This window comes from Schistocerca gregaria, chromosome X, assembly GCF_023897955.1.
Source record: "Schistocerca gregaria isolate iqSchGreg1 chromosome X, iqSchGreg1.2, whole genome shotgun sequence".
NCBI classification, from domain to species: Eukaryota; Metazoa; Arthropoda; class Insecta; order Orthoptera; family Acrididae; genus Schistocerca; species Schistocerca gregaria.
The window spans coordinates 753543791-753570013 of record NC_064931.1 but is presented as its reverse complement, the minus strand read 5'-3'; the positions used below and the strand labels follow the sequence as shown (position 1 = coordinate 753570013).

Sequence of the window (26223 nt, the reverse complement as noted above, 5' to 3'; positions counted from 1 at the left end):
ACTCTGCAGACCTTATTACGCCAGTTCAGTGGCGTCACTTTAGTTGCAGTCGGGTACCCGGCTATACACGGCAAAGAATAGGCAGGTAACGTTTACGATGGAGATCTTTGGATTCCTTGTCATCTACTGCGATATTGTACAGTGTAGTTGTTGCCCGTGAGAGGAGAGGATAGGGTTGTGGAGCGTAATGATTTGACTTCTTTTTGTTTATTGTTTACTGCCGTCTTTGTGTTTGTGCGTGTAACACTGTTTACAAGCATGGAGTTAAAAGTGCGTAAGTATCGTAACAGTTAACAGAGTAATTTATTTTCAAGTTATCATTTGTTCTTGAAAGATATGGTCCGTGATTTTGAAATTCGTCGTGACACACTCTTTTCGCTCGAGTGAAAATGCATCTTACTAGTCGAAATAATGCAAAAGATTTGTTGCATTGTTTGCCCTTATATTTGATGGTTTTATAGACATGTTATGATATTTGTGTACCAGAACCAAAACATGTTGCTAAAGTTGGTATTGAGTACGCTTTAAACATCTGCGCTTTTGAAGCAAAATTTCCATGGGTGAGACGTTATTGCTGTATTTGTCTCATGAGGATTACCTATAATTATAACGGCATTGTGATAACTGTGCACTGTCACACTTGTTTTGTTCATAGTACTTGTTAACATTATATGCTGTGATTTGATGTACCTTGTGGTTACTGCTATAGACGATTAAATCAGGAAGAGACGAGTTTAATTTGCGTATTTCCATTCCCCTGTGTTTTGTGGACTAGTTTATTGGGGGAAAGTCAACTTACAGAGACAGTATGTTCAAAATACAGAAACATATTATACTGATTATATGTGGTATTAATGGTAGAATATCCTTCAGAGATCTCTACAAGAAACTAACGTTTTGATAACTATTTCACAACATGTAATCCATCATTATTAATTTTACGTGTCATTAGGCCTACCAACATTCTCTCTTCTCAAATATTAGTGAAATGCATGATTAAAAATTGAGACGAAAAACAACCTCTTCAGAGATTTCAAGGAGATAACATTAGCACAGAAAGCAGTCAGATATATTGGTACACATATGTTTATCAACCTGACAGCATATTTTCATGCGTATAATGTGATGGATTTTAAGAATGAATTAAACAAATTTTTTGTTGGGCAGCTCACAGAAACTCTTTAAGTTTAATGTTTTAGGTTATTTCAGAGTTAGCATTAGCAGTGTAATACAGTAGTCCTTCGTAATGTCATTGCACTGTACTGCTATTAAATGTATGCTTTTGACCTCTTTTCACATCTCAGATACCATACTATGTGGGGTCCTTGTAGTACAAGTATTGTAATGTAATAAAGTTTTCATCTCTCTCTCTCTCTCTCTCTCTCTCTCTCTCTCTCTCTCTCTCTCTTTCCAGGACGAGAAATGGTAGATGTAGATGTGATTTCTTAAATATATTTCCACTATAGGCACTCTGTCTTAACATTCAAGCAGTGTTGTATGTTTTCTGGGTACTGTTGGGAACATGCAGTTTACTGATCAGGGAGCAGTGCAACATCATATGGGGGGAGAAATGAATTATCTGATCTTACTGTTTGAAGTATTTGTTGACAAAAAGAGATGATAGTGTAGTAAGGTTCAAAATAAATAATTTAACATTGAAATTTTTCCAAAGCTCTGGGACGAATTTAGCAAGATAATCTTCTTAAAGGTAGTAAAATTAGGGAAATTATGTCTTCTCAGAAATCGACAGTAAAAGTTGGAAACACTACTATTTCATGTAGCCCCCCAGGTGCTGCTGGAATTTTTAGAAAATCAACATAATATTTATCATAGTTCTCAGAATGAGATTTTCACTCTGCAGCAGAGTGTGCGCCGATATGAAACTTCCTGGCAGATTAAAACTGTGTGCCGGGCCGAGACTCGAACTCGGGACCTTTACCTTTCGCGGGCAAGTGCTCTACCACTGAGCTACCCAAGCATGACTCACACCGTGTCCTCACAACTTTACTTCTGCCAGTACCTTGTCTCCTACCCTCCAAACTTTACAGAAGCTCTCCTGCGAACCTGCAGAACTAGCACACCTGAAAGAAAGGATATTGCGGAGACATGGCTTAGCCACAGTCTGGGGGATGTTTCCAGAATGAGATTTTCACTCTGCAGTGAAGTGTTCGCTGATATGAAACTTCCTGGTAGATTACACATAAATGAGCAGAAGGAACCACTACAGGTGGCATCTGTAAAGTATACTAAGAACAAACTATGACTAGTCAAGTCAGCGTAAGGAGATCCCTAACAGCTAGCAATGCTGATGCCAGCTTTCAGTTGTGTAGTGGTAATTCCTGTAGGTAAAAACAATAGTTGTATAGCTGTGACAACACTGAGGCATTGCCGTACATATGTTTACAAAATTGCTTTATGTGATTTTTGGAGTATACTTACAAAGCTGCCATGACCAGCCCAGTGCAACTGCCAGGGATATTCTTACACTGAATCAATTGTAGTGCTGATCTACTCATACTACTGATAATAATGGAACTGCTTGCAAGTTACTTTTTATTTATATGTATTATTAAGAAAATAGCTAGACTGCTCCTCTTCTACTACTCAGATGATGTTTATATCTAATACATAAAGCAAAGTGTTTATTTTGTTGTGCACAGAGCACTATCAGCTGTCTGTATACTGATGAAGTCAATAGTCTCAGCTTCTATCAAGTTTGGAAGGTAGGAGACGAGGTACTGGCGGAAGTAAAGCAGTGAATACGGGGCATTAGTCGTGCTTTGGTAGCTCAGATGGTAGAGCACTTGCCCGCTAAAGGCAATGCTCCCCCGAGTTCGAGTCTCGGTCCGGCACACAGTTTTAATCTGCCAGGAAGTTTCATATCAGCGCACACCCCGCTGCAGAGTGAAAATCTCATTCTGGAGTCAATATATGTTTAGTATAAGCATTAAGGTTAAGCAAAAGTCTTGCATACAAATATTCCATTAAGTTGTAGTGGTTGATCAGATATTCTTTTTGAATATCTTTTGATTTTCAGTTTATTCCTGATATCTCCCTGCAACCTGTTACAGTTTTCACACTAAAATATAAAACACTATTCTAAATGCTAAGACAGAGATTCATAATTTATATGGAAATAATTTAACTTCTAGTATTGTGATTGTGAACTGCCCAGTTCATTCTAAATTCTCTTGTGGTGTTAACCACAAATACCATCCGTAAAATATGCGATGGCACAGAAATTTAAGAATCCCAAGGTCCCTAAATAGGCTTCTGCAAGAATTTTGGTTATGAACTTGATACAGTTTTCTTGCTGCATTGTTCCAGAAGATTATGACACAGGACAGTACTGAGTAGCAGCATACCAGGAATCCTGTCTGCATGTCAACTCGGTGAGAGTGAATACTAATGTAAAGCAGCCAAAAACTGAGTTTTTGCTTAATTAAACAGCATGCTGTTCCTAATTCAATTTGTTATCCATTTGGATGTCTAGGTACTTCAGACACGGAGTCCCATCAGATATAGAGGAATGTATGATATAAGGCACTGACTTTGACCAGTGACATAGGGATCACATGAAAAATGCCGTGAACAGTATGGTGGCTATAACATGATGGTTGTGCTGTTTTTTTTTTTTCTTTTTTTTTCCCAGGTAGGCTAAGGAACTCATCAGTTTGTCACCACAAGGATCACATTCATTGGCTTTGCCAGCTCACAACCAAACTGTTACCTCTCGACCCAACATACTTTTTACACTAAGCTACAGATTGGTGTGTCACAATGACCAGGTTTCGTTTGTTTGTTTATTCACTTTCAAATTAGTTTGCTTTGCCAACTAGCAACAAAAGTGTCAATATATGCAGAAAAAGGTGATGTAATAGCAGCCATTAACATTACATCACTGGCCAAAGCCAAAAACTCAATTAAACATTCCCCATTACCCACCTCATCCAATGTATTCCCATTGATCTCTATTTCTGGTATCACAAAGTCATTTGGATTGCTTGGAATTGTGTAATATGTATCTTTGTAGTATGAAGGATTATATTGGTTACTGTGAATCAGTTGTAAGTCTGTTCCATTATTTTCCTGGATGCATGTGACGTGGATGTGTTTTGAGCCTTTTATCAGTATATTGGTGTCAGCCACCAGCATCACAGTTTTTGAAGAGCCCTCCGATATGCTGGACCAAAAACAGCAGTGCGCTAGGCACCGAACATAACAAGACACCCTATTTAACGTTTCCTTATTCAGAATGTAGTCTTATTCCTACTGCATTATCTGTTAATGTGAACCTCCATTTTCTGTTGTCAAGGAAAGCCTCCATCCATACTGGGGGGATGCCTTCAATGCCATATGATCTTAGTCTCTGTGGTAGTATTTTATGATCCATATAATCAAAGGACCTGGGAAATTGTAGAAATTTTCATCAGGAAGCTAAAAGTAGCCATGGAAGTCATATATAAAATTTCTGTTATGACTCAGTTGTTACTGCATTTCATAACCATACTTGTGCCTTGCTGTATCATGATTTTAAATACGCTAACCCTCTCCCCTAGACCTATATAGAGCGAGTAAACAGGACAATCTGATTCACCATCCACAAAAAATAAATAACACACAGAAACACCATCTATGACTGGAATAGACAAACAAAAACAATGAAGGTGCCATCTGTGTAACGTATGAGGTCACACTTCAAAGAATGTACCAATGGCTCGTGTTGTTCACTAGGCCCACTGGATTCTACATTGCCATGTATCACTGTAGTAAGTCTTCTATAATTAATTTTGTTTATCATTGTATGATTAAAGTCAGAAGACATTCCTATGACTTATAGAAAATTACTATATGTGTAACAACCATGTATGGAAATCTATGAAGAAATAGGGTGCTGAAAGTCGGTTTGGAACCATCTTACAAATGGTGAAGTTCTATGTACGGCTCTCTCTATAGAATGTTAACTTTGTACTGAAATAAATACTTCCTATGAATGCTCCATCTTCACAAATGCTTAGAGTTGTTGAAAAATCGTATGAATTTTGCTGCTATATAGTATCCAGTTGTGGCGCTGATTCTCTTGTGTATTAAGTGCTGAAAGGTTGTCTCTGTGAATTTGAGCTGCCAGATGAGTTACATTTAGGTCTTCTGTTTTCTTAGTTCTTACTATCAAAGATGATTGTATGTGTGATGTGTGTAGTCATACAAAATGTGTAATTGACACATGTGCATCACAAGGTGCCAACATGCTTGTGTAATGTGTTGTGATAAAGTAAACGTTGCTATTAAACATCACTGAAGCAGTACATTGTGTTATTTACAAAATTCATAAGACATTTGCAATCGTCACTCACATCCATGTAACACAGTACATTTCAGTTAGTTGGAACAGTTACTGGCAAATATTTTATTACTCAGTTAGTTCTAAATTCAAGTGTTTATCAGCAGCAGGGAAGTTTCGAGGACTTCAACTTGTGGTGTATTTTATAGTCCCAGTAATTTGGCATTTACTTCATTCAGTTTTTATTTTTCTTTAAAATTGTTTGAAACTTTTTAGTGAGCTCGTGGCACATAGGTGAAGTGTTTTGCAGAACAAAAAAGTATTAGGAAAACATGTCATATGTTGAGATAATTACCAACCTGTGGGCCTACCCAGGCCTGTTGTCTTTGGAGTGACAAAAACTTTCTGTAATCCAAATTTTTACTCAGAGACCCTCCAATTTGTTGGATACATTCACATCTGCACCCTCGAAAACTCAAAGACGGGGTATAAATGTATATTTGCTATTACTTTAGATCTCATTAGAGAAAAAGCAGCAGAAGAGATGGTAAATGATATTTTCCAAAAAATTGTTAAGTGGTCTCTCCATAAATTTTGGAAAAAAACCGTACACATTACATCCATTTCAGTTCAACAAATACGGTCGTACTAACATTTGATGTATCCACCACAGTTTGAGAACAACAGTGATGTACATACTAACAACACAAGAGGGAAAAATTACCTTCATTACCCATTGTTAAAACTGTCAATGGCTCGGAAAGGAGTTCAATATGCAGCAACAAACATTTTTGATCATTTGCCCAATAACATAAAATGTCCAATTAAAATCATTTCTGCTGCTTCTATTCCACTGATGAATATTCACTTAAAAAACACACTCACTCACTCAATGTGATCAAAAGTATCTGGACACCTGGCTGAAAATGACTTACAAGTTCATGACGTCTTTCATCAGGATGACAGCTTCCACTCTCACAGGCATATGTTCATTCAGATGCTGAAAGATTTCTTGGGGAGTTGCAGCCCATTCTTCACAGAGTGCTGCACTGAGGAGAGGTATCAATGTCGGTTGGTGAAGCCTGGCGTGAAGTTGGCATTCCAAAACATCCCACAGGTGTTCTATAGGATTCAGGTCAGGATTCTGTGCAGGCCAGCCCATTACAGGGATGTTATTGTTGTGTAACCACTCCACCACAGGCTGCGCATTATGAACAGGTGCTAGATCTTGTTGAAAGATACAATCGCCATCCCTGAATTACTCTTCAACAGTGGGAAGCAAGAAGATGCTTAAAGCATCAGTGTACGCCTGTGCTGTGATAGTGTCATGAAAAACAATAAGGGGTGTAAGCCCCATCCATGAAAAGCTCGACTACACCATAACACAGCCGCCTCCGAATTTTATTGTTGTCACTACACACACTGGCAGATGACGTTCACCGGGCATTCGCCATACCCACACCCTGCCATCGATTCGCCACATTGTGTACCGTGACTTGTCACACCAAACGACGTTTTCTCACTGTTCAATCATCCAGTGTTTACACTCCTTACACCAAACAAGGCATTTTTTGGCATTTAGCGGCGTGATGTGTGGCTTATGAGCAGCTGCTCGACCATGAAATCCATGTTTTCTCACCTGTCGCCTAACTGTTATAGTACTTGCAGGGGATCCTGATGCAGTATGGAATTCAAGTGTGATGATCTGGATTGATATTTGCCTATTACATATTACAACCCCCTTCAACTGTCAGTGGTCTCTGTCAGTCATCAGATGAGGTTGGCTATGCACTTTTGTGCTGTACGTGTCCCTTCCTGTTTCCACTTCACTATCACATCGGAAACAGTGGACCTAGGGATGTTTAGGAGTGTGGAAATCTCGTGTACAAGTGTATTACACAAGTTCCACCCAATCACCTGACCGCATTTGAAGTCCATGAGTTCCATAGAGCACCCCATTCTGCTCTCTCACAATGTCTAGTGAATACTGTAGTTGCTGATATGGAGTACCTGGCAATAGGTGGCAGCACAATGTGCCTAATATGAAAAAATATGTTTTTCGGGGTGCCTGGATACTTTTGATCACATAGTATATATATATATATATATATAAGTGTAGTTGCATGAGTAGGATTAAAAATAATAATGTTTTTATTAATGTGAACACAAATTCTGTGTACATATACTATAAACTAACTCGTTCCATGTTATTTTAATAAATGAATCATTCAAATGGTCTATGGAACATGTGACTGACTACACCAAATCTCACAGAAAACCCTCTTGTTTCACTTGTAATGTACATTAGTGTGAGCCGTAAAGAGTCATTATGTAACACTGTATATGTCATTGTTGGTTCCTTGTCATTATAATTGCTACGTAATTGGTGTGCAAGTGTTCGCACATGTTATGACCCACTGAAGAATATTTACAGTTGAGAGTTTCTAAAAAAAAAAAATATGAATATTAGGTTTATGTGTCACTGTCCGTTCGACAGTTGATGACTAGTGTACAGTTAATTGATGTTATCCTCCAAACATTTGAAGAAGAAGGATAACCATTCGGCATTTGATAGTGGCATAGTTTAAAGTGTAGCGTAGCTTTTCCGTTGTATGCTGAAACTGGTAACTGTTTGCATGGTGGCTATTGGAAGTAAACATGATGAATCAGGTGTTGAGTGATTAGGCAAGATGGTGGAGCCAATGAGAAAATAACATTTGAAAACATTGTTATGATGTCGAGTGTATGAAATTACTTTGCGGTGTATGTAGGTTCATTCCTAACCACCACCTCAGATATTGGAACATTTTGAAAATACCCCACGAAGTTTTTGAAATGATCATTAGTCTGCACTAAAGATCATTCCATCACTGCTGACAGTTTTCCTCTAGTTCCATTCTTTTGACTTCGCCAACTCTTAATCCAAGCTACAGATCAGTCCGTCACTACAACCAGTTTTCTTGCCAACTCAACCACACCCTAATATTTCAACCTAACTGAGACCTCAGGTCATGTTGCAGATCACCACAGGCAGTTTTCCTCCAGTCACATTTTTTTCATTTTGCCAACTCGCAACCAGACTATAATGTGAAACAGTATCCCAAAAAATCCTGTTGTATTTTGAGAAACATTAAGATACAAAGGGTTTACAGACATTGGCTGCAAGTGGGCATTGATTGAAATCAATGGGGAACGTTGATAATTTGTGCTGGACGGTTATTCAAACCCGGGTCTCCTGCTTACTAGGCAGGTGCTCTCACCACTAGGCCATCTGCACACACCAGTCATTGCAGCTGCATAGACTACTGTAGTACGCCTCCTGTCACTACATTAGTAATGTGTGGATAAGATGAGAATTTGGGTCTGATGGGAGGCATGTTATAGTAGTCTGTGCAGTTGCAATGGCAACTGAGTCCTGATGGCTTAGTGATCAGAGTGTGTGCTTAGTAAGCAGGAGACTCGGATGTTCGAATCCCAATCCGGCACAAATTTTCAATTTTCCTTATTGACTTCAACCAATTACCACTCACAGCCAGTGTGTGTAATTCCTTTGTGTCTTAATTCATAATGGCTGTTGGATCAAACAGGTATCTGTTCTTTTGGACACGTCCATAACAGCCAGTTCAGTAATTGTCAACCTCATGCTCTCCATGTCGAGAACAAAAGTAATCAGGCTGTATATTTTGCTGAAATGATCCATTAGATCAGCAGTTGTCACCCCCCCCCCCCCTCCCCTCCTGTGTGTGTGTGTGTGTGTGTGTGTGTGTGTGTGTGTGTGTGTGTGTGTGTGTTTCTCTAAGTTTGCTACAAATATACCTTTCATAGGACTGCTGAGGACTGCTTGCATCAACCACGAACAGATTAGTTTACATTTTATCCATATTAGATTAGTGGAGTGCAACATCCACGTCCATAGTGTGACTTGTTAACTGTCCATTGGTCATGCAATGCACCTTTACAACAGCCAGGCACATACCAACTATTTTGTTTGTGGGCAGAGAAGTACCTGCAAAATTGGGTTGGTCAGGAGGCAAAAAGAGTATTGTTGCAGTGAATAGGTGATGCCAATATTCTGAGAAGCTGACCAGAAACGATGGACTGTTAAAATAAGCCAGGTACAGTGGTGCGGCTGTGGAGGGTTAACCATGAAGTATATTCTTTTGAATAACTGTGTGTAGTCGGGGGATATATTCTTTGGACTGTGTATTTGTTTAGTTACTATGTCATGTTGGTTGACACACACCTTGCTAGAGGTACCTTACCTATCTATCTAGTCTTCTGATGTCCTTTTTATGTATATTGCATTATAAAATTACTCTGAATAGTAATCCGGAATTGTATAATGATTAAACAATATGGCATCTTTGTAAAAAAATTTACCACATTGGCTATAGTAAACACTGGTCAAATAATAGTCTGTTACAGAGTCTTATGAAACAGCTGAGTGTGCCTTCAAGTCTCTCACAGAAGGTTGTAGCCTGGTTTCGGATCTGTACTCCATCTCCCAATTGAGTTTACTCCTCCACTAGAACGGTCTTACATATTCTGCCATGTTGTTGAACTTACAAGCTGTGTCCTGCGGCACATGTCTTGTTAATGGATTATGGATAACTTGTGGTCCATTGTACTTTCATTTTTTCCATTTTTCCTCAAAATGACTATTTATCTGTATGGCATTAGTATTAATAATAGAGGGTTAGTGGGTATGTATCAGACTACAAGTCTGTACATTCAGTCTTCGATACCCAACCCAAAACATCGGACTATAAATGTCTGAATGGAAACAATACTGAAGGCAATAACAATAATAATATAAACAGAGTCTTAGGATTTACCTTATTTAGAAGTCACGAAAAGGGGCAATGAAAAGGGAAGATTTTGGCCATTGCCTGTTAGTAAGAATCATCCTGGCATTCACTTGGAATGATTTGAAGAAACCCAGGTCAGGCAGAGTAGATCGGGTAAACAATCCTGTATCCTCTTTACAACAGGTTAATAGATGTAAAGATTCCCTGCAGGAATTAGGAGAAATTTGCCTCCATCAAAGCCCTCAACTTGATTTGAAAAATGTGCAGTCTTTCACTAACGGCCCTCTACTCTCTTTCAAATCGCTTGAAAATTTATGTCATTAACATTTTCGTACAGCAGTTAAGAATGTGCTCACAACCCAAAGATCATTACTCTGTTTCTATACATGCATGGGTGGTGTTAATGTTTTCAGTTACAAATATCATAAGCTTACTGCACGATCACTGTATGGATCCAAAGCCTGTTAGACAGAGGCCAACAGGAGGTACACAAATTATTGCTGTACGTGGTCCTGTGGGCTGATTTTGGGCTGGAAGAATCTTTGCGCGTGAATTCAGTTACCAATAAAATTATACCATGACATCAAGGAATGAATGCAAAGTAATCAGATTTCAGTGTGTCACAAGTGCCGACTCTGTAAACACGTTGCTAAGGTTGTTTCGACTACATTCTGGAAGTTTCACTGGGGTACCCTTACACATCCTCCATACAGTGCCGATCCCTCCCCGTGCGATTTCCATATTTTTGGAGCCCTGAAGAAAGACATTCGTGGCATCGATATGCTTCAGACGAAGAGTTGGACACTGGGTACAATCGTGGTTGCATAGGCACCTGCAAACGTTTTTGCACGTAGGCACTGGCCGTTTTGTCTCGCAGTGGGATACATGTATATTAACATATTTCAAATAATAAACAGTTTACTTATTTTTTCCCCCATCTGTCTCGTTTTCATTTGGATGCCTCTTATACACGTATTTCATCATCCAGTTGGTGAGTTGATGGCTGACGTAAATTATTTTTGCATAGATGTTACGCATTTCGTAAGTACGCTGTGTGACCAATTACTGGAAGAAAAGGAGGTACAGTTTGATTTAGATTACAACGCATAGCACAACTAGTATTTGTCACGTACGCTCTGTTCCTAGAGCTTCTTAGAACTGCACAGTTGCGCCAAAACGTTTTGACCACTGCCCACTGCGAGATCGAATGTCGCCTGGTGACGTTACAGGCACGTGACGCGTCAAGGAAGGTATTTAACCGGAGCGGAGAGAAATGGGAGATATTCTAACAACAATACAGGCGGCAAATGGGTACTCTAGTGACTCTAGCGACTTAGACAACGGGCAGATTGCGGACCGGCGCCTGGGAATAAGCGTCTCTTGGCCAAAAGTGGTCGGCTGTAGGCGTGTTACTGTCATTGAACGCCCATAGAAAGTGTTTGAAGGACGGTTAAATGACGAGTGCCCGACAAATTGTTGGACGTTCATAACAGAACGTGGAGGTCGGAGCTTGCCCGCTCTGTGAAGCAGTGTAGGCGGCGATTTGTGACAGATCTGACGAGGGAGTGTAATGCTTTTGTGGGCACAATTGTGTCAGAACTTACCGTTTACCGCACGTTATTGAACATGGGGCTCCGCAGCAGACTACGACCCCTACATGTTACCAGGTCGACCCAGTGTTAAGGTTTCAGTGGGCACGGGATCGTCGATGTTGGACTATGATGGAAACCTTCACTTGGTCGGATGAATCACGTTTCTTGTTACGATAGTTCACTAGGGGGGAGACTTCAATTTGCTAGCTATATAATAGGAGAGTCATGCGATTAAAGCTGGTGCTAGAGAAAGGAATTAAAGTGAGCTTGTTCTGCATGTCTTTTTCTGAAAGTTACTTCTAGGAGATAGAGAACCGACTCATGATGGTAATGTTTTAGACCTATTAACCAACAGACAGTAAGTTTTCGGATCAGTTTATGTAAAGGTGAGCGTCAGTGATCAAAAGGCTGATACACCATCGTTGACTACAGTTGTTACAGTGAATTTTAAGAAAGGTGGAAAATATTTTTACTTAGCAAGAGCGATAGGAAAAAAATTGCAAAGTATCCGTGGAGTCAGCATCGAAGTTTGTAGACGAAGGAAAATGTGGAGCAATCATGTATGAAATTGAGACGCGATGTTCAGTATGTCTTAGACAAGCATGTGCCAAGCAAGGTACCACGTCATGGTACAATAGCCGAGTTAGATAGTTCAAAAGAAAAAAAATGCAGGTTTAATTAGAAGTCTGATTGATAAACAAAATGTGAACGAAGCCAAAATGCGCGCAGGGAGAGCAATTCGAGAAGCGGTAAATGAATTCAAAGTAAAATTTTGCCAACAGACCTGACAAAAAAATTTGAATAAGTTACGGTCTTACTGGAGTCAGCAAGCGGAACGAAAACGTCTATTCAGTTGCTCAGTGACCATAATAGCACCTATACGGAAGACAACAGAGAGAATGCCGAAATGCTGAATTCAGTATTCCGCAATCAATTCACTCAGAATATCGTACTTCTCCTCAACTATCACACGAACGGCAAAATGGCGGATGTTGAGATACACAATCGCGGAATAAAAAAAATTAACTAAATCGTGAGAAAGCATCTGGACTGGATGAGATACATGTAAGATTCTGCAGACATAATGCAATAGAACGCGCTCCCCTCTCCATTAGTAATGTATCGTAAGTCGCTGGAAAAACGGTGAGTACCAAGTGATGGGAAGAAAGCACAGGTCATTCCTGCTTTCATGAAATTGAAAAAAAAAAGCACAGATCATTCCTGTTTTCGTGAAAGATCGTCGAACTGATGCGAATAAATGACTCTTATGCTGACGTCAGTCTGTTGTAGAATTATGAAACATGTTCTGACGCATCATGACGTTTCTGGAGATCGAAAAGCTCTGTAAAGTCCAAAATGGATTCCATAAACAGAGATATTGGGAAACAGAGCTCGTTGTTCTTTTCGTCCATGAAATCCAGAGCGCTGCAGACAAAGGCACCCAGCCTGATACTGTATTCTTTGATTTCTGGAAGGCGTTGAGTACAGTTCTGCCCTGTCGTTCAGTGAACAAGATTACCGAGTATCGAACCAGATCTGTGACTGGATTCAGAACTTCCTAGAAGGTGGACCTCAATACATTATTATCAACAGGACGAAGTCGACAGGTGTAAAGGTAATTTCTGGAACACCCCAAGGGACATGTGCTGCCCATTTCGTGGTGGAGACTGCACCCCTGGTTGTCCACGAAAGGATATGGTTTCAAGACGACGGTGCACCAGAACAACACATACCCTCAAGGTTGGATTGGAAATTTGAAAGGGAGGTCCTGTCCCATGGCCAGGACTTTTTCCTCTGGGATTAAATCAAATCGTGGAAACTGATGATCACCTGCTTGCTCGGGTCCAAGCTGCCTGTGTCCTGATACAACAGACACCTGGGATCTTTGAGAGAGTGCGGCAGAACTTCATGCGCCATTGCCATGCATGGATTGAGAATGGCGGTCGTCTCTTTGAACAATCACTATGAGGTACTTTGTTGTTATGCGGTGTACGCTGTGTGTGTCCATAACAAAATAAATATGCATTTCCGACCATTGATTCCCTATCTCAAAGTAATCGATTGTGGACCCTCTATAACCTATGACCCTAAACTTTTGAGACACCGTTTATAAATGGTCTACTGAATTACATCGGAAGCTCCAAGAGGGTTTTACAGGCGACACTGTTGTCTACAGCAAGAGTGGAACGTGAGAAGACTAGCTAAATGCAGGAACAACTACGGAGGATTGGTGATTGGAATGGCAGTCGACAGTGGGGGTGGGGTACTTGGTGCGCATATATAGGCGTAGAAACCCACTACTGTAGCATTACACTATTAACGAGAAATAACTGGAAACGGTAATTGGCGTAAAGTAACTAGAAGTTATCATCCGGAGCGACCTGAAGTAGAATGACCACATAAAACATGTGTTATTGACATTCTTTGGACGATTATTACGGAAAAGTAGTTCATCCACGAATGAAGTGGCTTGCAAAATACTTGTTCGAACGATTCATGATTATTGCTCATCAGCCTAGGATTCATGTTGGATTAACAGAAGAGATCCGACGAAGAGCGGCACCTTTCGTCACGGGACCGTTTAGTAGGCGCAAGGCTTTACGGAGACGATCAAGAAACTCTAGTGTCAGTCGCTACAAGAGAGGCGTTTCGTTTCACGGAAAGGGTTACCTTTGAGATTCCGTGAACTTACGTCCGAGTAAGAGCTGGGTAACATATTGGTTCTTCCCACTAGTGTGTCTCGAAATGACCACGACGAGAAAATCTGGGAAATTTGAGCTCATATGGAGGTTTATCGACAGTCGTTCTTTCTACGCTGCATTCGCGAATGGAACAGGGGAGGAGGAAAATGATCGAGGTACCAGAGGTACCCCTGCGACATGCCGTAAGGTAGCATGTGTAGCTTTCACAATATATATAAATGACGTAGTAGATAGTGTCGGAAGTTCCATGTGGCTTTTTCACCGACGATGCTGTAGTATACAGAGAAGTTGCAGCATTAGAAAATTGTAGCGGATAGGCACTTGGTGCAAGGAGTGGCAACTGACCCTTAACATAGACAAATGTAATGTATTGCAAATACAGGAAGGCCATGGCGGCCTCACCGTCACCATGGTCGGCCGAATCAAAAAGGGACCTGAGAAAGACCCGGCCGAAGTTAAGTGATACAGGCCGATTTGCCTATTGGACCTGTTCGGGAAGCTATTAGAAAAACTATTGGCTGACAGATTGACGGCTCACCGGGTGCTGTGCGGGATGATCGGCAGGCAGTTCGGCTTCAGGCCGGGGCGGTCGGCATCTGATGCTATCGCTCTGGCGACTGACTGAGGTCTGTGGCTCAACACCGCATAAGTACGTAGTTGGCATCATAGTGGATATCAGTGGCGCCTTCGACAACCTGTGGTGGCCTTCGCTCTTCTCCTGTCTGCGGGAGAAAGAGTGTCAAGGGCCGCTATATGGGTGTCTGTGGAGCTATTGTAAGGATAGGGAGGTATGGCTATCATCCCCTAACGGGAGAGTTGGGAGAGCAATCACCAAAGGGTATCCCCCAAGGCTCCGTTTTGAGACCCCTTTTCTGGTACATCCATATGGAACCGTTATTAGACAACCTACAGCTAAGTGAAGAAGTGCTAGAGGTGATAGCCTACGCGGATGACCTCCTCCTGTTGGTCGGCGGTCGCAGTCTAGAAGACATAGAACCAAAGATCGAAAGGGCCATAGAGAAACTGCACCGATTGTGCCAAATTACAAGAATGACAATATCTCCGACTAAGTCTACATACCTGCTTCTAAAAGCACAGTTAATCAGGAATCCTACTGTTAGATTCGATGGCTCACCAGTTCTTCGGCGACGGGAGACGCGATACTTGGGAGTCATAATTGACGAGAGATGGAACTTCGGGAAACACACAGACACCGTAACTCAGAGAGCTCTCCAATTACTAAACAACCTCATCTCCATTGGACATAAAAGATTTCGTCTTCCTCCTCATCTCATAAAACTCTATTTCAACAGTATTCTAACTTCAGCAGTGGGTTACGGCTCAGGAGTCTGGGCGCACATGCTCACGAGGGTCGTGCCCGCCATGACAGTGAAAAGGGTCCAGAGAAGCATGATTTTGAGATCTGTGGGGGCCTACAGAACATCTCCGGGGTGGGGGGATGAGCTCTGTCATAATGGGGCTCTGCCCGTTAGACATCAAGATATGTGAACAAGCGGCGTGGTACTGGGCCAAAAACGGGAATATGGCGAAAATAATAGAGATCATGGGTGTAAGGGTGGAGGATAAGAGGGAAATACGAAACAGAGTGGAGGAACTTTGGCAGAGGGTTTGGGAGGAAGAAGAAACTGGGAGAAGGACCCTCCAGTTTTTACCAGATGTAAAAGAGCGTGGGGGCATGAAATATTTCGCACCTACACGAGGACTCATTCACTTTCTCACTGGCCATGGACCCTATCCGACATATTTATGTCGTCAGTAGTTAAAACTTCCGGGCTGAGAGGCCGTGGTCGAACAGTAGAACTTCTTCTCCCTGACGTTTCGTTGCCAGCTGCGGACAACATCTTCCGAGGCGAGTCTACGACCGGCTACCAAGCCGCGGAGGTCCTGTATATATAGAGCGGGTAGAGGGCACCACCACTCGTCACGTGATGTCAACAGTAAAACTATCTCTGACTGGCGTCATTACTCTCGATCGAAGGTAATCGATTGTCACATCTTTGATGCAAGGTTGATCGCCATATTTTATCTAACTTCAAACCTTCTTCTTTCTTGTTAAAATTATTGTGGTGTTTAAAAATCTCTATCGCCTCTCTATACATACGTGCATGATAATGCGATGTCTTAGCTAGCACGCTTGTCTCGCTAAATTTTATCTCATGGTCTCCGTCTTCGAAAACATGTTCTGCTACAGCTGACTTATCCGTGTGTCCCAATCGGCAGTTCCTCTTGTGTTCAGTCAGGCGAGTATTGATACTTCTTTTAGTTGTTCCAATGTAAACCTTCCCACAACTACACGGAATTTTGTAAACACCCGGAGTAGCTAAAGGGTGTCGTGCATCCTTCGCCGATCTTAAACATTCACTAATCTTCTTAGTTGGTCTGTAGATTGTTTCAATTCTAAACTTGGCTAGCACTTTTCCGATACGGTCCGTAATATTATGGATGTAAGGAAGAAAAACTTTCCCTGCTGAAGGTTGTTGTTTTTGCATGTTTTCGGACATTTTCTTTCTAGGGTGGAGTGCACGATCTATCTCCTTATCAGTATATCCATTTTTCCGAAAGACTGTCCGCAAATGATTTAGTTCCTCTTGTAAATACGCTGGCTCACAAATTCTATTGGCCCTGTCCACCAGTGTTTTGATGACACCTCTCTTCTGCCTGGGATGATGATTTGAACTCTTATGAAGATAACGGTCGGTATGCGTATCTTTTCTGTATACTTTGTGACCAAGAGTACCATCTGCTCGTTTAATTACTGAAACGTCCAGAAAATTAATCTGTCCATTACTCTCTGTCTCCATGGTAAATTGAATTTTTGAATTAATGCTGTTCAAATGCTTCAGAAATTCGTTCAGTTGCTCTTCTCCGTGATTCCATATCACAAAAGTATCGTCCACATACCGATACCACTTCAAAGGACTTTTTCTGGCTGACTGAAGTGCCTGTTGCTCAAAAAATTCCATAAAAATATTAGCAGCGACTGGACTTAGGGGGCTACCCATAGCCACTCCATCAATTTGTTCATAGAACTCATTATTATACTGGAAATAAGTCGTAGATAGGCAGTGCCGGAACAAGGCTACTATATCAGTGGGAAATATGTCAGATATGTAAGCCAGAGTTTCGTTCACCGGAACCATAGTAAACAGAGATACAACATCAAAGCTAACAAGGATATCACTGGGGCTTATAGTAATCCCCTTCAGTTTTTCGATGAAGTGCATGGAGTTCTTAATATGATGATCAGTCTTTCCGATAAACGGTTGTAGCAATGAGGTAAGGTATCTAGCCAACTCTTGAGTAGGGGATCCTATAGCACTCAAAATCGGCCTAAGAGGGACATTCGGTTTATGTACCTTAGGTAACCCATATAATCTAGGAGGGAATGCTTCCGTTTTACAAAGATCTTTTTTATCTGCTGCAGGAATAGAAGACTTTTTTATTAGTTGGTTAGTAGCTGTCAACACTTTTGTTGTAGGATCTTTGTTCAGCGTCCTATAAATGGTAGGATCCAAAAGATCGTCGATCTTCCTGTGGTAATCCTCACTCTTCATCAACACGGTAGCGTTTCCCTTGTCAGCGGAAAGTACAATAATACTCCTGTCCTCATTAATCTCCCGTAATGCCTTCTTTTCTCCTTGGGACAAATTACTGCTAGGTGGCTTAGCTTTACGTAATATCCTTGCTGTCTCCATCCTAACTTCATCCGCAGTGTGTGATGGTAACAACCGAATCCCCGCCTCTATATTAGCTACAATATCTTCCGTTGGAACCTTCATTGGAGTAATTGCGAAATTTCCTCCTTTCGAGAGAGCAGAAATTTCATCCCTCGATAATTCTTTTCCGGACAAATTTACAACCGTTCGGGAGTTGTCTATTACCGGCGTTTCCTGTCTATTCCTCTGTAGATTATCAAACTTTTTCTTCTGCCTATTAGAGCCCGGAAGTTTTAACTACTGACGATGCCGGCCGTGAAAGCCTACACGCTATGATATTTATGTCGGTTTGGGAAAAGGGCAACCCCCGAGTGTGACTGTGGCGCGGCAGAGGGTACTCCCGACCATGTGGTTTTCGAGTGCCCTCTCTTCAATGATGTCGCGACAACACTCCGAGACAGACTTCCAAATAACGACACTTACCAACTAGTCAGACAAGAAGACACATTTCACACTTGGAATGCATTGGCAGATGGGGTATCACGGAAAGTCAGATCCCATTCCCATACCGTGCGTGGACTGGCCGACTTCCATCATAGTTGGAAACCGCCACGTACAGGACGGGGAGGGGGGGGGGGGGAGTCAACACCACCGATTACGACAAAGCACCAGATAAGACGTAGGTTAAGTTAGTTTTGTAGGAATTAGATTAGGACATTAATTTAGGGAACTGCAGCGATTACTAACCTTGACCAGCCCAGTGCCAGGGGCATGCTCCTCGGGTTTAGCTCGTGGAGTCTGGCTATCCTAAGTAGGTTTGTACTCTAGTGACACACCTGTGACGCTGCAGTTAATGGTCAGATTAGTTAAGTAACAAGTAAGTTAGATCAAATTGCCCGTTGCTGTAGAAAACTAACACACTGTAATAGTAAAAGCTGCATTGTCATCCAATTTATGTATCACTTTATGACCCACTAATCATCTTAGGAGGTGGGTTAACATGTATAATTAGTATTGTTATTGAAATAAAGATTTTAAAAAAATACATAGAAAGAGGGATCCTTTATTGTATGATTATATGATAGCGGAACAAACACTGGTAGCAGTTACTTCTGTAAAATATCTGGGAGTATGCGCACGGAACGATTTGAAGTGGAATGATCATATAAAATTAATTATTGGTAACGCGGGTGTCAGGTTGAGATTCAGTGGAAGAGTCCGTAGAAAATGTAGTCAACAAAGGAGGTGGCTTACATAACACTCGTTAGACCTATACTTGAGTATTGCTCATCAGTGTGGGATCCGTACCAGGCCGGGTTGACAGAGGAGATAGAGAAGATCCAAAGAAGAGCGACGCGTTTCGTCACAGGGATATTTGGTAAGCGTGAGAGAGTTACGGAGATGTTTAGCAGACTCAAGTGGCAGACTCTGCAAGAGAGGCGCTCTGCATCGCGATGTAGCCTGCTGTCCAGGTTTCGAGCGGGTGCGTTTCTGGATGAGGTATCGAATATATTGCTTCCCCCTACTTATACCTCCCGAGGAGATCACGATTGTAAAATTAGAGAGATTCGAGCGCGCGCGGAGGCTTTCCGGCAGTCGTTCTTCCCGCGAACCATACGCGACTGGAACAGGAAAGGGAGGTAATGACAGTGGCACGTAAAGTGCCCTCCGCCACACACCGTTGGGTGGCTTGCGGAGTATAAATGTAGGTGTAGATGTGATCGTGGGCCGGCCGCGGTGGTCTCGCGGTTCTAGGCGCGCAGTCCGGAACCGTGTGACTGCTACGGTCGCAGGTTCGAATCCTGCCTCGGGCATGGATGTGTGCGATGTCCTTAGGTTAGTTAGGTTTAATTAGTTCTAAGTTCTAGGGGACTGATGACCACAGCAGTTGAGTCCCATAGTGCTCAGAGCCATTTGATGTGATCGTGTCCGGCTGTTAACAGCTGATAAAATTGACCGCGACACGACTCGCCAATCACAGCTTTACTCAAAGTCAGTACCTCTTCCCTACTTTCTAAACGTTACTGAAATTCCTCTGTATACCTTGCGGGACTAGCACTTTCCGTAAGTCTCAAAGTGAGAATTCATTCTGAAATCAACCACCTAGGCTGCGGTTAAGCTATTTCTCCGCGTTTTCTTCAATTTCCTTTACTGCATGCTCAACGTACACATTAAAAAACTTCGGGGATAGGCTGCAACATTGAATTTCTCCATTCTCAGCCACCGCTTCCCTTTCATGTCCTTTGACTCGTGTAACTACTGTCTGGTTGACCGTACACACACCTTTCGTTCCTTGTATTTTACCCTTGCTACCTTTAGAATTTAAAAGAGGGTATCCAGTCAGCGTTGTCAAAAGCTGTCTCCGAGTCTGCAAATGCTATAAACCTGTCTCTCATTTCTCACCAGTCTTGAACGTACTATAAATTAGGACGAAGTCGGTGGCGACGAGTAGCCGCCGTTCCCTTGTCAGTCTTCCACATCTTCGCCGGCCAGTCACATTCGAACGGATGTTGGTTTAAATTACCGTCCGACAGTCCAGATTTAGGTTTTTCATAGTTTACCAAAATCGCTTAAGCTAAATACTGGGATGGTTTCATTGAAAATGATACGTCCGTTATCGTTCACTAATCCCAGCTTACGTTCCGTCTCTAAAGACCTCGTCATTGATGGGACTTTAAACCCTAATCTTTTTCCTGTTGTTAAATATTTAAGTAAAAGGTACCTCGTAAATCTGAACACGGGCATGTCCTTTGGTTGCTGTAATTATGATCGGCGAACCCCATGTATTTTCTGTAGCATTTGCTGTGTGTGTGTGTGTGTGTGTGTGTGTGTGTGTGTATGTTTCAGAGTCCACAGGCAACAGCAGGTTTACCGGGCAGATTACGCGTTGCGGCCGCTTCCTAGCGCGGGCCACTGTGCCAGTATCGATGTTTCGAGTCGGAATCTGTTAGGCCGTGGTACAATATTATTATTTTATCGTCACGACCTTACCTCGTCCGTGGACGTAGTTGTACCTACGTGTCCTGGCTCGGTCCAGATTCCCGCCTGGAATGTGTAATTTACCGTTACGTTTTCTACGGCTGTCCGAAACCAGGTGCTGGTTAGGCTGATTACTTCAACAAGATGTCATCTGGTCCCCTCCCCATTCTTGTCAAACTGCGCTACTTGTTCATCTGTAATGACAGACGCTAATCTTCTTACCTTCTCAGAGTGCTTGTCAGCAGACGTCCAGTAAATCCACTGCAGACGTGTTTTCACGTGTACAGTGTGTCCGTGAATCGAAGGCTTTATCACCATTGCCGTTTTTTAGTCACCGTTTTGAGCGTTATAAAGGCTCCATGGTAATATAGTCAATGTGTTTGTGCAGTGGAATGAATGTTACTATTATAAACTTCTTTGGTATATTCTAGATACATAATGAAAACCAGGAACTAGTTTTGCCCCGTCTTTAATGACCTTGACGGGACATTCTTCCTAGCATGTGAAGAAACTGGAGCCAATTCGTTGCTCCTTTTGAAATGATTTTTGGATGGCCTTCATGTATTGTTGAAAGTATCTCTGGTGTCGTTGTAAACGCTGTACTTGCTGATAATGTTTTGATATTATATCAAGTGATCACAAACAACAAGCAGTAGTACCACCTTGGCACATTCATCTGTTTCCCATTCTTAGGCTATAAGGCTAATGGAGTATTTTTACAAAGGCACTGTGTCGCCAGTGTGTCGGAACAACCCTCGTTGCCATTGCCCAAATGCACCAGTGTTTCTCAAACGCTCTTGTCCCGTGCTGGAAGGTAATACGCTGCTGGCAATTAGAATTGCAATACCTGGAAGAATATTCAGTAAAGAAATTTTACTTTGTACATCCACAGCTGTACTCTGCAAGCCACTGTGTGGCACATGGCAGTGGATGCGTTGTACCACTACTGGTCATTTCCTGTCTTGTCCCACTCTCAAATAGAGCGAGGCAAAAACGGCTATCTATATGCCTCCGTACGACCTAATTTCTGTAATCTTTGTGGTCCTTACGCGAAGCCGGCCGCGGTGGACTAGCGATTCTAAGCGCTCAGTCCGGAACCGCGAGACCGCTACGGTCGCAGGTTCGAATCCTGCCTCGGGCATGGATGTGTGTGATGTCCTTAGGTTAGTTAGGTTTAAGTAGTTCTAAGTTCTAGGGGACTGATGACCACAGCTGTTAAGTCCCATAGTGATCAGAGCCATTTTCCTTACGCGAAATGTACGTTGGCGGCAGTAGAATCGTCAAGTAGTCAGCTTCAAATGCCGATTCTCTAAATTTTCTCAATAATGTTCCTCGGAAAGAACGTCGCCTTCCCTCCAGGGGTTCCTGTTGAAGTCCCCAAAGCATCTCCGTAATACTTGCATGTTTATCGGATCTAGCGGTAAGAAACCTAGCAGCCCGCCTCTGAACTGCTTCGATGTCTTTCTTTAATCCGACTTGGTGGGGACCCCAAATACTTGATCATTACTCAAGAAATGTCCTACTAGTCAGTGGTCTATACGCAGTCTCCTTTACAGATGAACCACACTTTCTTAAAAATTTTCCAATAAACCAAAGTTGACCATTCGCCTTCGCTACTGTCGTCCTTACATGCTCGATTCATTTCATATCGCTTGACAGCGTTATTCCTAGACATTTAATCGCTGTGACTTTGTCAAGCAGCACTTTACCAATGCTGTATTTGTACGCTACAGGATTGTTTTTTCCTACTCATCTGTATTAGCTTAGATTTTTCTGCGTTTAGAGGAAGCTGCCATTCATCGCACCAACTAGAAATTCTGCCTATGTCATCTTGTACCCTGAACCAGTCACACTAGGACGATACCTTCCCTTACGGCACAGAGTTAACGCCATCAATAGACACCCGTAAATTGCTGCTCACCCAGTCGGTCAGATCATTTATCTATACAGGGTGTTCCATTTATCTTGACCACCCTAAATAACTGTGTGTCCAGATGCAAATTACAAAACGTTTCAAGCAAATGTTCTTTAGCCGCCGGAGGACATCGATCAGCATTATTGCCTTCGTTGTAGCTTTGTTTTTTTTTACAAAGCTATGAACAGCGGTGTGACTTTTTTAAATGGGACCCTGCATTTTTTATTCGGTAATTCATTTGCTCTCGTAAAGACCTATTCCAAAATTTATCACTATGTATCATTCACTGAAACACAACTTTATTAATTACATAACATCGATTTTGTGCCTGGGACCACAAACTCGTCCACTTGCTGGAGTTGTCAGATAACAAATGAAAACCAAGTAAAAATATAACACAAAATTGACTTTTACTCTCCTGTACCATTGCCTAGGAGTAGAACATTCAAAGGTGCTCAAAGAGATGACCCTGGACAGCGATACACTGGTGCACTCGTTGAATGGAAGAATTATTTACTGCTTCCAGTGTTGCTGCTGAAGAGAATTACAAGCAAACACGATAGGTTCCCGCCTGTCCTCTGGGGTTGTTGGAATACCGCGATAGACAACGTCTTTAATGCACCCCCAAAGAAAAAACCTCAGAGGATGTAAATTAAATAGACCTAGCAGGGCAAGTAATTGCTGCTCCCCGACCAATCCATCTGGAAGGATACCTTCGGTTCAGAACACAACAAGGCATTATGTGCTAGACATCCATCGTGTTGATATCACATAATCATTCTGATTCTTAGTGGCACTTCATCCAGAAGAGGAGGAGGAATTCGTCTGAGGAAGTTGGCATACGCTGTGCCGTTTAGACTACCATTGATGAAATAAGGGCCAATAATTGTTGTACCAAGCATCCCACACCAGACGTTAACTCTCCAATGACGCTGATGTTCCACCTGTGTAACCATCGTGGGTTGTTGCTGGACAAATAGTGCATGTGCCTTGTATTTACCTGATCTTTGTTTGAGAATGAAGATTCATCGGTAAATAGAACATTGGAGAAGAACTTCGGGTTGGCGAGGATTTGCTGCTGTGCCCACTGACAGAACTGTACACGATCCTGGAAATCATTCCGATGCAATTCTTGGTGCATGGTAAGGATGGAACCGGTGACGCCCAAGGATACGATGTACACTGGTTTTAGGAATGCCATTCTCGTGTTCAAGCAGCCGTGTGCTCACATGTGGATTCATAGCATCGGAAGCGAGAACAGTAACTTCGGCAGCTTCGCATGTGCGAGTGCTACGACGATTGCGTTGTCGTGGGCTGAAACTTCGCGTTTCCCGAAGCGTCGCAACAAGACGAGAAAACATCCGTCGGGAAGGTAGGTTCTAGTCAGGATATCGCTCTATGTACAGTTCCGCTGCCTGCGTAGCATTTCGCCTACCTTCAACAACAATAAAAGAAACGTTACGTCGATGCAGTTTGTAGGAAGGACAGCCTTTACTGTATACCTGCTCTACACAACGGTATTTGAAAGGACTAAACTACTGTACTAAATGTACTCGTACATAAGAAAACAGGATTGCAGTTACTGTTCTGCTAACTTACATTCCCCATAGATGAGTCGCATTTCTACCCTCTCTTCGTTGGTGTACATTCTACTCACACAATTCTTCAACTGACGATGGTTGACGGAATGAGGGGTGTGCATTCTACTTGTGTTTACGTTTGTTCGCTGTCAACGTCAGCACGCGGATGTTTTCCATTACCCCGAGTACCTGCACTAAGCGCTGGGAGCGTCAACGTCAATGTTGTGTTATGTAATTAATAACGTTGTGTTTCAGTGAATGGTACACTGTGATACATTTTTGAATAGGTCTTGAGGAGAGGAAATGAATTACCGAATAAAAAATACAGGGTTCCAATTAAAAAAGTCATACCGCTGTTCATACCTTTGCAAAAAAACAAAAAACAAAGCTACAAACGAAGGCAGTCATGCTGATTGATGTCTCCCGGATGGCCAAAGAACATTTGCTTGAAACCTTTTTGTAATTTGCATCTGGACAAATAGTTATTTAGGGTGGTGAAGATAAATGCGACACCCTGTATAGTGAAAAAGAGCGGTCCTATTACACTTCCTTGGGGCACTCCTGTCGATACCCTTGTCTGTTACCAACACTCGTATATACAGAAATCACCTGCGCTTTTTTTCAGTTGCTTGGGACTTTACAATGGCAAAGAGATTCACGATAAATGCAAGCTAAGTAATGGTCCAATGCTGTAGAATACTGTCTGTAAAACCAAATTGGGATTCCATCCGGACCCACGACTTACGTGTTTTCAACTCTTTCAGATGTCTCTCTACGCCAGGGACGCCTATTAATATGTCATCCGCACGCGAGCATTTGCGACGATTGTCGTGCATGAATGATTTCTTAAATGCGATATTCAAAACTTCAGCTATCCTATTGTTGTCTTCTATTGCCACGAGTGACTGGATAGAAACCTTGGACCCGTTTAGCGATTTTATGCAGGATCAGCATTTTTTCCGGTCCTTGGCCTGGTTTTTCCCCAAGGTTCGACGGTGGAAGTTGTGTGCTGGGCGCATCGATTCTTTTATGTACTCACGAATTTGTACTAACTTTTGCCCATTGACATTTGCGTAACAGTCTCTGCTTCCTCAGCATTTCCCATATTTCTGTATTAAACGACGGTGGTTCTTTTTCCTCCTTAATCCACTTAATCTGCACACACTTCTCCAGAGCGCTATTTTCGCAGTTTAAATTTTGCCCATAATTCTTCTATTGCCATCATATTGGAACTAAATAGTGTCCATTCTTTTTGTAAATTGGATGCTAACAACTGCTTATTTGCACTTTCTCTCAAAAATACTCTCCTAGCCTTCTTTATGGGTTTATTAACTTTTAACTATCGCCACCATGGTATCGTGGTCACTAATCCTAATTCCTTATTGTCGTTTCTTGTTACCAATATTAGTTTATTTCCAACAATAAGCAGCTTTCACTCAGTTAATACTCGGCAGAAATCAAACCTCCATTTGGATCGGACTTCCTTAACTCTTGTGCAAAAAGGTGTGCAGTATACTGCTGCATCCATTTTCAATAAGCTGCCACTCGAATTCAAAAATCTTACCAGTAATCCACGCGCTTCAAATCGAAACTGAAGAGTTTCCTCACGGGTCACTCCTCCTATTCTGTCGAGCAGTTCCTTGAAAAATTAAACTGATTCTCATTGTATTGCTGATAGCGTTTGCTTAA

The 26223-nt window shown here is 42.0% G+C and overlaps 1 protein-coding gene across 1 annotated transcript in view; it reads left to right on the top strand.

Moving 5' to 3' along the window:
• Positions 1 to 114: 114 nt before the first annotated feature.
• Positions 115 to 26223, top strand: part of LOC126297680 (protein crumbs) — a 355128-nt gene continuing 329019 nt past the window's right edge. Inside the window, exon 1 of the mRNA XM_049988790.1 lies at positions 115 to 274. Coding sequence (XP_049844747.1) covers positions 259 to 274 — 16 coding nt within the window. The 5' untranslated portion in view covers positions 115 to 258. The remainder of the gene's footprint in view (positions 275 to 26223) is intronic.